The 10,722-nt window shown below is 52.9% G+C and overlaps 2 protein-coding genes and 1 long non-coding RNA gene across 5 annotated transcripts; 2 read left to right on the top strand and 1 right to left on the bottom strand.

Annotated features, from left to right (window-relative positions):
- The first annotated feature begins 302 nt into the window (after positions 1 to 302).
- Positions 303 to 5,985, top strand: LOC125912822 (uncharacterized). Its single transcript, XR_007454842.1, has 3 exons — positions 303 to 1,031; positions 2,856 to 2,923; positions 5,724 to 5,985. It is a non-coding gene; the product is annotated as an uncharacterized LOC125912822 (long non-coding RNA).
- A 9-nt stretch (positions 5,986 to 5,994) lies between these two features.
- FAM229A (family with sequence similarity 229 member A) lies at positions 5,995 to 6,930 on the bottom strand. 2 transcript variants are annotated; one of them, XM_049617581.1, is made up of 3 exons: positions 6,695 to 6,930; positions 6,467 to 6,613; positions 5,995 to 6,259 (listed from the first exon to the last, which is right to left on the bottom strand). In XM_049617581.1, the coding sequence occupies exons 1-3, from the start codon at positions 6,829 to 6,831 to the stop codon at positions 6,157 to 6,159; spliced, it is 387 nt and encodes a 128-aa protein (XP_049473538.1). In that variant the 5' UTR covers positions 6,832 to 6,930; the 3' UTR covers positions 5,995 to 6,156. The 2 variants fall into 2 exon arrangements, with proteins under 2 accessions (XP_049473538.1, XP_049473537.1); XM_049617580.1 differs by having other exon boundaries at positions 6,165 to 6,372.
- A 148-nt stretch (positions 6,931 to 7,078) lies between these two features.
- Positions 7,079 to 9,031, top strand: TSSK3 (testis specific serine kinase 3). 2 transcript variants are annotated; one of them, XM_049617579.1, is made up of 2 exons: positions 7,079 to 7,181; positions 8,314 to 9,031. In XM_049617579.1, exons 1-2 carry the CDS (start codon positions 7,169 to 7,171, stop codon positions 8,973 to 8,975), a joined length of 675 nt encoding a protein of 224 aa, XP_049473536.1. In that variant the 5' UTR covers positions 7,079 to 7,168; the 3' UTR covers positions 8,976 to 9,031. The 2 variants fall into 2 exon arrangements, with proteins under 2 accessions (XP_049473536.1, XP_049473535.1); XM_049617578.1 differs by lacking the exon at positions 7,079 to 7,181 and adding an exon at positions 7,272 to 7,588.
- The last annotated feature ends 1,691 nt before the right edge of the window (positions 9,032 to 10,722 follow it).

Here is a 10,722-nt window from a genome sequence, read left to right as displayed (position 1 = left end):
CACTTCTCTCTTTCAGCTCTGATCTGTCTTCTCTGCCCTACACCTGTCTCCTGGACATCCCTTCCCACACCCCCCTCCCCCTCCCCCCAGGTGCCCCACCTCACAGGAAACATGCCCCATACCTGCCTTCCCTCCTATGTTCCTTAGCTTGGTCATTTTCTTGGTCGCCAGGACCAAAAATCTGGGTTTTTTTTTTCTAGGCTCTTCTCTCTTTCATATTTAAGCAGCTATGAAATCCTGTCCTCTCCAGAACATTTTATTTTATGTTCAAGCTTATGTATTTATTTCGAGAAAGGAGAGAATCAGTGCGGACCCTGATGGGCTCGAACTCACAAACTGTGAGATCATGACCTGAGCTGAAGTCAAGAGTCAGATGCCTAATGACTGAGCCACCCAGGGGCCCTCGTATTTAAAAAATCCCATTGCTTCTATTTCCATTGCTAATGAATGCCTGGTCCAACACCGTTGCCTTTCACCTGGGAGGACATGGCAGCCTCCTGACTGGTCTCCCTGTTGCTACTCTCTATCCCTTTATGTGGCCTGTTCCCCACAAAGCAGCCAGCGTTGTATTTCCAAAACATGAGTACGTCCCTCTGGACAGTGTCTTCAGCACCAAGCTCATCCTTGGCATGCACCAATCACAGTGCCGGGGACATTTCCCACCTCCATGTCCTTGCCTGGGTAACTGCTGCTCATCTGAGATTCACTGGGGGAACCATTCTGGGTCTCCTAGCTGGTTCTGTTCCTTCTCCACACAGCACTGGGGCCTCTCCCCTATGGACTTACCGAGCATTCACTAGCTCGTCTAATCTGCAGACATCCTACAAACTCCTGAGCCTGGCCATTCTAGGCCCCTGGGATGTCAGGATGAACACGACACAGCCCCTGCCCTCAGTGAGTCCACAGTGCGATGGGGGAAAACAGACATTCGTCAGGCATCAAGGAACAGATAAGCAGGCGCTATGAGAGGGGAAGGACCGGTGGTCAGAGGAGGCTTCCTTGAGAAGTGACAATTGGTGGATGTCTGAAGGGTAAGTGGGGTTGGGAGGGAGGCTATTCCAGGCAGAAGGAACCGCGTGCTGAAAGGTGGGAAGAGCGTTATGTGAATTGCTGAGGCGTGTCTAGTGCTTTCCATGTGCTTTTCTCTCGAAGACCAGATCGAGGCCCAAGAGGTAGAAGGCTGCTGAGAAGGCCTCGGAGGACGCAGAGGGGAGGAGAAAGGGGAAGTTGGGTCAGAGCCCGGATGTGATGGGGTTTCAGGAAAGTGGCATCTGGGGTTTCCTCAGAGTCTGGAAATTCCACTGTCTCTGCTCCACCTTGAGACCCCCCAATTCTGAGATGCTCGGACGCAGGGGCCCAGTCCTCGGAAATCCTCTCGAGGCTCTCTAGGGGCTGTGCTTCTATATCTGAAGTGCCACATCCATTAATGGGTACCTGAGACTCAACAGCCCCCAATGTCAGGGTGCACCAACCACGAGCTGGCCGAATGCCCATTACCTGTGTGATCCCATGCAGTCCTCACAGTAACCCTTGGAGGCACATAACTCCTTCATCCCCCTTGTACAATGAGACTTCCAGAGCTTAAGGAACTTGCTCAAATTCCCACAGCTAACACGAGGCAGAATGAGGATTTGAACCAAAGTTTGACTGACATCAGACACTGCTTTTAACTCTGTGCTATATTAAGCCTGTCGACCCCCTGGTTGATCGGCTCAGTAAGGGGAGGAGGCTTTGTGGGGTATTTGCTTGTGGTTGGGGTGGCTGCCCCCCTCCCCCCCATATCAAGCAACGGGAAATGGTAGTACTGACGTCAATTGTTGCCATGACGATACAGCAACCTTTTCCCTGCCATCTCCATGGTAACCTGGGGGTCCATCTGTACTTCGCCCCCTCCTTCTAAAAGGGGTTCCTTTAGGGAGGGGCTAGCTAATAGGGCGCCTGAGAGGCGAGTCAGGGGAAGCAGTGATTCGAGCATGCCCCTTTCCCCAGATGCCTCCCTATTCCTTGGGCCCAGAGAATAAAGTTGGAATCTGGGGTCCTGCTTTGGGGTCTAGGGACGGCTTTACCCTCGAAGGTGAAGGAGGCAGCTCTCCCTTTTCCACCTGGGGATTCCCCTGGAAATGTCCCCCGACCAAGTTCCTAAGTTCATGAGCGGAACTGCTGGGAAGTTGGCAGAGGAAAGCGAAAAGGGATTCCCCAGTCCTCTCCAAGGCTGGACATGGCCCAGCCCCTGGGGACATGACTGGCTTGGCTCTCTGCTGCCCCTTGGAGCCAGAGGTAGGGGCAGCAGCAGCAGCAGCAGCCTCTCTTGCTCAAGTGCTACCTGTGCCAGACATTCCTGCCTGGTGCTGTACATGCATGAAACCTACCAGCAGGTGTCATTAACCCCATTTTACAGATTTGGAAATGGAGACTCTGAAAGGCTAAGTAACTAGCCTAAGTTTGCACAGCTAGTAAATGGCAGAGTCAAGACTCAACTCTAAGACTACAATTTAGGCCAGTGGCTTTTCTGGAGGCTGCAGGGCGGGGGGCGAGGCGGGGAGGTCAGGGAGGAAGAAACAGAGAACAGGATGGAAAAGGAGAAGAGAAATAGGAGAGGGAAGTGACTCAGGATGGAACCTGTCATGCTCCCTTGTCAGCTACAGAAAAAAAGCTCAAATTCAAGGCCTCCTTGATCCAGCTTGTCTTCTGTTAACTCGTCACTGGATCCCCTGAATTCTGAGCTCTGCAAGGGCCAGGAATCTGTCAGAATCAAGCCTGGTTCTCAGCACCTGGTGTAGCCCAGAGAGGTAGGTGTTGGTAGAAGCTGACTGAACTGACTTCCTGGAACTCACCCTCTGCTTTCCTGCCTCCAGGCCTTTGCCGGAGAAGTTCCCTCCATCTAGTGGAGCTAACCAGCCCCAGGGTCTGGCCCATATGCAAGGTCTGTGTTTGAAATCTTTGCATCACTCATATATGTGGGGTGGCTGGCAGCAAATCTTTTTTAAAGGAAAGGAGGATCGAGAAGACGGGAGAAAGGAAAATAGGAAGGATTTAGCGTCTTGGGGCTGGCAAAGTCCATAGAGATCCGTTGGTGCCTTTTTGGTAAAATTAAAGTTTATTTATTTATTTAAATAATCTCTACACTCAGCGTGGGGCTTGAACTTACAACCCCAAGATCAAGAGTGACCGAGCCAGCCAGGCACTCCCCACCCGCTTTTTTTTTTTTTTTTTTTAAGCCAGTGAAGAAGGGACTTGCCTGAGTGAGGCTTTCCACCTGCTAGGCTATGTGAGTTCCAAAAGGGCCAGTATCTGTGTCCTTCAAGTTCACTCTGAATCCCCAGTGCCCTGCACAGGCCTGGCTGGTAGATTTGTATTGGCCGAGTGAGGGGCAGGGCCTGATCTAGAACCCGGTGGCCTGACTCCTGGTCACACTGTCCAAGGCTCCTCAATGCCACAGAACGGAGTTGTCACCCTGGCTCCCGCAACTCTCTGTCTCTTCTTTTCAGGCTTCTTTTCCTCCAGGTATACCTGATCTTTGCATAAGCTCTCTCTGCTCCTGGAATTTTTCTACATCTCTGCCCATTATTTTCTGGTGATGCTCTCAGTCACCTGGCCATGCTTCTAACTCCAGGGTAGGCTCACGGCTGGCCCAGCTCATCAGTTATAATCTCCCATTTCCCTGATAATGGTAACTGGCCAAAGGAGTGTGCATGTGACTTAAGAAGGGCCAATCACTGCCCTTCCCAAGGTCAGGTAAACTGAGACTGGGAGAAAGCACTCTCTCTTCCAATTGCAGATTTCCAAACAGCAGCAGCCATGTTTCCTGCCCAGAGGAGATAATCAGGGATTAGAGAGGAACAAAAGGGGGCAGTCCTAGTGGGCCCAGCCAACATCCTGGTTCCTACAGTTCTTCCTTTAAGCTTAGGGATGTGGAAAGCTTATATCCTTCCCCAGCCACTTGAAACAATCCATTCCTTTTTGGCATAAGTTAACTTTAGTTGCCTGCAAAGGAGAGACCTTATCAATACAGAGGCCAATAATTTTTTTTCTCTCTAAACTTACAGTGGCCTCCTAAGGAGGAGGGGTACTGTTTCCAGGGAAGAAGGCCCTTTTTCTGCAGAGCAGCAGCCCAGGTTGTTAGGCTGAGTAGGGCCTGCCTGGAGTTTGTTGGGGATGGAAACAGCTGGATTACTCCACTTAATAGAGAGTATTGAGAACCCTGGGGGCTCTCTAGGAATTAAGGGTGGAGGAGGAGAGGAATAAAGGGGAGAGTGAAACCAGCACTGTGGCCTGAAGCCAGGGATTCTCCTGGTGGGTGAAAGAGAAAGAGAGGCATGGAAGGGCTTTTAAGAACTAGGGTGTTTGAAGGACCAGGCAGTGGATGGTCAAGTCTAAAGTCCTCACTTCGAAGTAGACCCTTTCTTGGCAAACATTCTCTCCTCTTTATTACTATTATTTTTTCTAATGTATATCTTTTTTAGGGGCACCTGGGTGGCTCAGTCCGTTAAGCATCTGACTTTGGCTCAGGTCATGATCTCATCATGGTTCGTGGGTTCGAACTCCACATCGGGTTCTGTGCTGGTTGGTGCAGAGCCTGTTTGGGATTCTCTCTCTCCCGCTCTCTCTCTGTTCCATCTGTGCTCTCTCTCTCTCTCAAAATAAATTAAATTTCAAAAAATAATAATGTATTTAAATTTTTTTTTTTAAGTTTTAATTTAAATTCCAGTTAGTTAACCTACAGTGTACTTAGTTTCAGGTGTGCAATATACTGACATCCTGTTCTCTTGTAATAAGTCTCCTACATTTGGGACTGCCTGGGAGAGAAATTGTGTGGAGATCGACAATGGTGGTCCTTTTGGGTGACTGTGGAATTCTGAAGTGCTCTAGGGAGGACTGGGACTTCTACCACATGTGGAGTAGGGGTGTTAAGTCATTTGTACTTTGATTTCAGGGGGCAGGAGACTGAACCTGACTTTTGGGTTACGTATATTTTTTCCAATATTAAAATAATCCAGGCTCATTAAAACAAAATTGGAAAGTGGAAAATACTTGTTCAGTTCAATGTCACACTTCCAGGCAGCCTTGGGTCATGGACCCCCTCTTCCCCCCACCCTCCCCATGGATGTAAATTTTAGAGTATTAAGTCAGAGGATACTGAGTAGTGTGCTAGCCTATCCACCTATCATCTGGGGGAACCCTGGGAAAGTCTCTCAAGGCTCAGTTCCCCCACCTATAAAATAGAAATGAGAAATCAAAATCTTTCTTTAAAAAAAAAAAATTGCTGTGGTTCCTAGAGTTCTTCTTTTTTAAATGTTTATTTATTTTTGAGAGACACACAGAGCACAAGCAGGGGAGGGGCAGAGAGAGAGAAGGAGACACAGAATCCGAAGCAGGCTCCAAGCTGTCAGCACAGCCTGATGTGAGTCTAGAACCGGCAAGCTATGGGATCGTGACCTGAGCCAAAGTCCGATGCTCAATGGACTGAGCCACCCAGGCTCCCAGAAATCAAAGTCTTTCAAACGATTTCTTTCCCTATCTTTTTCTGGTCCCACCTCTCCTAGGAGAAATCAAAGCTCTAGATGGCCTAGGAGGCCCCTAATCCCTCCAACAAAGCCAGAGGTGCCCAGGGTCACAGAACAGCAGGTAGCAAAATCTAATTCCATCTTGGGAGAATTAAATGGGCCTAGTGTGGGCTGCCATTCTCTTTATTCTAAGTTGTCTGTCCAACCTCTCCAGTCCAGAGCTTCTCGGGACCCCCAGAACGCAGCACAGCTATGCCAATTTCAATGGAGAACCAAGGAGAGGGATGAGAAGGACGACGGCAGGGGGTAAGGTTGCCCTGGAAGGGGTCAGGACCAGTAAGAAATGGGGGAAAGGCTTGGCGAGGACTGGGAGGGCGGACCTCTACGGCTAGGTCAAAGGGAGGAGACAGCCGAAAGGAAGGTGCTATTGGATGGGGCAGAGCAATTTGCGGGCCGATCGACGGGATAGACATACACGGCCAGCCTGGAGTGGAAAGAACAGTTTATGCTGTGCTTTATTAAAATGTGCATCATTCTTTTATTTTAAAATGTGCATCATTGTCTCGTGCTCGGCGCGCGCGACCTCAGCGTGGTGGCCCGCGGCGGGCCTCGTCCCGCCCGGCTCCCGGGGAGCCGCCGTGCGCAGGCGCCCTCAGGTGGCGCGGGCCCGGGGGCTCCCGCCCATGGCCAGGTAGACGTCGATGGGCACGTGCAACAGTGTCAGGCAGTGGCAGCCCGGGCAGCGTCGAAGCGGCCTGGGGAAAGCGGGACCCGGCCGATGCTGCTGGGAACGCGCCCAGGGAGTGCACACGGGCCCGGCCGAAGGGGTTCCGGCGAGGCTGCGGGGCCCTGACGCGGGGGCGGGGACCTGGGGAGGGAAAGAGGATTCGGGCCGCCGGGAGCTTCGCGCGGCGGAGAGGGCGGGGGCGGCGGAGGGGGTCGCGGGAGGGCGCCGGTCTCACCTGACCGGGTTGTGCTCCGTGGCTACCGGCTCCGGGCTGTCCTGGGACTCGGGGGCGGCGGCAAGGCCAGGGGAGTCTCCGGCCTCAATGGGGAATCTCCGACCCTGCGAGGGCTCCTGGGCACTCATGTCCAGGCCCCGGGGCGCTCTGCGCGGGCAGTGGCGGTCAGGCCGCTCCCGGGCCGCCGGGCGCCCCCTGCCCGCGCCTGCTCCCTGGGCCGTTGCTCACCTGCCGGAGGCCGAGGCCGGTCCCAGGCTGGAAGCAGCTGCCCGACCCCTGGCCGCGGGAGGACGCTCCGGTCCAGGCGGAGCCCGGCAGGTGTCTGCGGCGCGCCACGGCCCGGGCGTCGAGGGGGCGGGCTGCATTGTGACCCGGGCCGCGGCGCGCTGACCTCACAGAGCCCGTTCCTCCCGTCGGGAACCTCCAGCCGTCCTGGGCTGCCCGGCACTCCGCGCCGCAGCGAGGCCGGGCTGGAGGGCCTTTGCCATGGCGCCTCGGCACTGGGTCGGGCAGGTTCCCCGCAGTCCGATCCGGGCGCAGGAGGCGGCGGCAAGCAGCCGCGAGGCGGCGTCCAAAAGGAGCCCGTCATCCCTGGAGACGCGCAGACGTCCCGGGGCGCCCCCGGGCGGGCTGCGACTCCCTGCCTGGCGCGGGGGCGGGGGCGCAGCAGGCACTTAGCCCATACTGGATTTGGTAGTGGTGATGGTGAGGACAGGTAAGGGCTCTGCCCATTTTGGCCAAAGGGTCACACAGCATTTACATCACAATTGGGCCGGAGTTTTAAAATGTCTGGTCCTCTCCCTCCCCACCACCCGTGGCTGCTGTGTCCAGACGGAGAATGTTCTAGCGTGGGGACGGCTGCGGATGAAGTCCTTGGGGGGAAAAGGAGCAGGCCAAGGGCGATGGTGGAGTAGAGCTGCCTCACAGAGGCAGCATGAGCTGAGAGGGTGACAGGAAGGAAGGAGGCGCTAGACAGCATGGAGGACTTTCTGCTCTCCAATGGGTACCAGCTGGGCAAGACCATTGGGGAAGGGACCTACTCAAAAGTCAAAGAAGCATTTTCCAAAAAACACCAAACAAAAGTGGCAATTAAAATTATAGACAAGATGGGAGGGCCGGAAGGTGAGCTGGGGCCCCTTTGGAGAAAGGGAGGGCTGGTTGAGGTGGGTGGACACTTCCACCAGTGGGAAGGAACATCCCCACCTCCCCTTTAGTCTGCAACCAAGGAATCCCAAGAGTTTGTGGCTCTGGTGGAGGTCAGCAGGGAACAAAAGGATGCTGTGAGTCCAGGAACATCACACCCTCCGAAACCCAAAATTTAAGTGGCAGTTAGTGAAGGGTCCTTAGAACCAGAAGCCCAGCCTGCCGGCCTTCCCTGTTCTAGGAGGGGGACAGAGACAGGCAGAGAGACCATGGCCTGGGCTGGTGGAGGGCAGGAGCTGTTGCCAATGCAGTTAGGGATGGGAAAAAGGAAGACCGGGCTCATGGGAAGAACCGTGGGTCAGGAGGCAGGGGTGTGAGGAGATGGCAAATCAGGCCTCATAACTGAGATTCAGTGTTTTTTTCTAAAAATCCCCAAAGCACTTTGATATCCATGGTCTCACAGGCGGCTCACAACAGTCCTTGAGGATGGCCTGGAGTAGTTCCTTTGAATAATATATTAACTACAAAAATAATAGCAGTGAACATTCTTTGCAACGTCCAAGTAGCTAGACATTTAAGACTGTTAATGGGAACCAAGGCACAAGACCCAGACATGCTGGGCGGAGAAACTGGAAGGAGGGGACAGGAGTGAAGGGTTATGCCCTCCTGGACTTGAGATCCCATCTCTTTTCTCGTTTCCTCAGAATTTATCCAGAGATTCCTGCCTCGGGAGCTCCAGATTGTCCGTACCCTGGACCACAAGAACATCATCCAGGTGTATGAGATGCTGGAGTCTGCTGACGGGAAAATCTACCTGGTGATGGAGCTGGCTGAAGGCGGGGACGTCTTTGACTGTGTGCTGAATGGGGGGCCACTTCCCGAGAGCCGGGCCAAGGCCCTCTTCCGTCAAATGGTCGAGGCCATCCGCTACTGCCATGGCTGTGGTGTGGCCCACCGGGACCTCAAGTGTGAGAACGCCTTGTTGCAGGGCTTCAACCTGAAGCTGACTGACTTTGGCTTCGCTAAGGTGTTGCCCAAGTCACGTCGAGAGCTGAGCCAGACGTTCTGCGGCAGCACAGCCTACGCCGCCCCCGAGGTGCTGCAGGGTATTCCTCACGATAGCAAGAAGGGCGACGTCTGGAGTATGGGCGTGGTCCTGTACGTCATGCTCTGTGCCAGCCTACCTTTTGACGACACAGACATCCCCAAGATGCTGTGGCAGCAGCAGAAGGGGGTGTCCTTCCCCACTCATCTGGGCATCTCAGCCGAATGCCAGGACCTGCTCAAGCGGCTCCTGGAACCAGACATGATCCTCCGGCCTTCAATCGAAGAAGTTAGTTGGCATCCATGGCTAGCAAGCACTTGATAAAAGCAATGGCAAGTCCTCCCCAATAAAGCAGGGGGAGAAAGCAAACCCAAAAACGCGCTTCTAAAATGGTGATATATATTTTACACTTTAAGTTTACTTGTGTCCTAAAACTTACCTACACCTTCCCCGGCCTTCTCTCTCTCTTTCCCTTGAAATATCTTCGTGGAACCACAGGGCCTCATTCAGACTTCCCTTTTATTACAGCTAACAAGTGATTTGCACACAGGCGTTTTAACTAAAGTTAGTTAAAAACAGACCCCAGAATCATACATGTACAGGGGGAGGAGAGGAGAAAAATGACCAAGAGCAGCTGGAACCACTGTTGCTGCAACTTCCTTTCCGAATAAAAGCAGAAGCGTTGGGAATGCAGAAGTGATCTCTTGACTCCTTGTCTTGGTAAGAGGCCTATTGGGAGCCCTATCCCTGCCTCATCCCAAAGTCTAAGCTGTCTGAGATGAGGACCAGGGGTTTCCTCAGGACCCAGACGTCCCCCCAACTTCCACCATCCCTGCCCCTTCCCCGGGCTCCAAGCAGAAAGCCACGCTGCGCACTGTGTTCATCCCGCCCCGGCTCCAGGGCAACTGCTGTTGGGGACAAGAACGGACCCCCAGACACCTTCCAGCTTCTGTTGAATCTCTTTAATGCTGTTAACGGCAAGTCTGGAAAAGGTTCAGGACAAAGTTCTTTTTTCTTTCTTTTTTAATTACAAAACTAACAGCTGTTAGAATCTTTTTTTTTTGTTTTCCTTTTTTCTTTCCCTGGCTACAAAATACTCTGGGGAGATGCATTATAATTTAAAATATATAATATTGCACAAACAACCAAAAAGTTAATTAAACTAAAGAAATAATTACAAAGAGAAAAACCCCATCCCATCAAAAAAAAAAAAAAAAAAAAAGATTCTCTCCATCCCACCCCCCTCACTGAAGGTTTCAAGTGGAACTGACCACCACTCTCTTGGCGTACCTGACCACAATCCCTTTAAATCATTGGTGAATACACCAGATTATGTACAAGAATCACCAGAGCAGCATCATGAAGCACCAGGGTCTCCAGGGATTCCTGCAGCCCCTCAGTCCTCCAAGAGAGGAATAGCTTTACCAGAGTGAAGGGTGAGAGCCACAAAGACCGGGTCTGTCTTCAGGAAGAAGAGCTTTTGCAGAAGCCTGATAAGAGTCTCAAGAAGTTCACCCCCAGCATATCCCTTCAAGCAGCAGAAGGGCTGAGGCGGAGAAGTTGGGCTTACCAGAGTTGTAAGGACTCAGCTTTGATCGCTGCTCTGTACCGCCGGTAGCTGGCTTGTGTCCTAAGCTACAGGGGGGTCGAGGTGGGTAGCTGGTTGGACAAGGTATCCCGCCAGGCAATGCACAGAAGGGCCTGAAGTGACCCCCTCCCTTCTTGGGGAGGGGAATAAATGCAAGAGCAGACTCTTGCAGGTGGCACAGCTGGGCTAAGGACTTGGGTGCATCTGACATGAAGAAGCCCTGGGAGAGGCATTGGGGACATACCAGCCTGGGCTGGATGAAAGGGAAGAGGTGGGAACTTGGGGTTTGGTCTCTAGATTTGGAACCACAAGGAACCTTTCTGGGAATGGAAAATGCCTGGGAAGGGGAGATTCCCAAGAGAGGCAAATTTCCCAGAGACGAATGCCTCTCCTTGCCATCCCTGTCTAGCTAGGACAGGTGGAATGGCCCTCCTTGCCTACTTTTGGGTGGACAGAATGTTATCTCAGCTTCCTCCAAGA

Source organism: Panthera uncia (genome assembly GCF_023721935.1).
Source record: "Panthera uncia isolate 11264 chromosome C1 unlocalized genomic scaffold, Puncia_PCG_1.0 HiC_scaffold_4, whole genome shotgun sequence".
Lineage (NCBI taxonomy): Eukaryota > Metazoa > Chordata > Mammalia > Carnivora > Felidae > Panthera > Panthera uncia.
This window is presented reverse-complemented; position numbering and strand designations above follow the sequence as displayed.

Coding starts and splice junctions, on each gene's coding strand:
- FAM229A (XM_049617580.1), bottom strand. CDS start 6,831: ATGCAGCCCGCCCCCTCGACGCCCGGGCCGTGGCGCGCCGCAGACACC. Junction 6,614..6,694: donor CCGGCCTCGGCCTCCGGCAG/GTGAGCAACGGC, acceptor CTGCCCGCGCAG/AGCGCCCCGGGGCCTGGACA. Junction 6,373..6,466: donor ACGGAGCACAACCCGGTCAG/GTGAGACCGGCG, acceptor TTCCCTCCCCAG/GTCCCCGCCCCCGCGTCAGG.
- TSSK3 (XM_049617578.1), top strand. CDS start 7,444: ATGGAGGACTTTCTGCTCTCCAATGGGTACCAGCTGGGCAAGACCATT. Junction 7,589..8,313: donor CAAGATGGGAGGGCCGGAAG/GTGAGCTGGGGC, acceptor TCGTTTCCTCAG/AATTTATCCAGAGATTCCTG.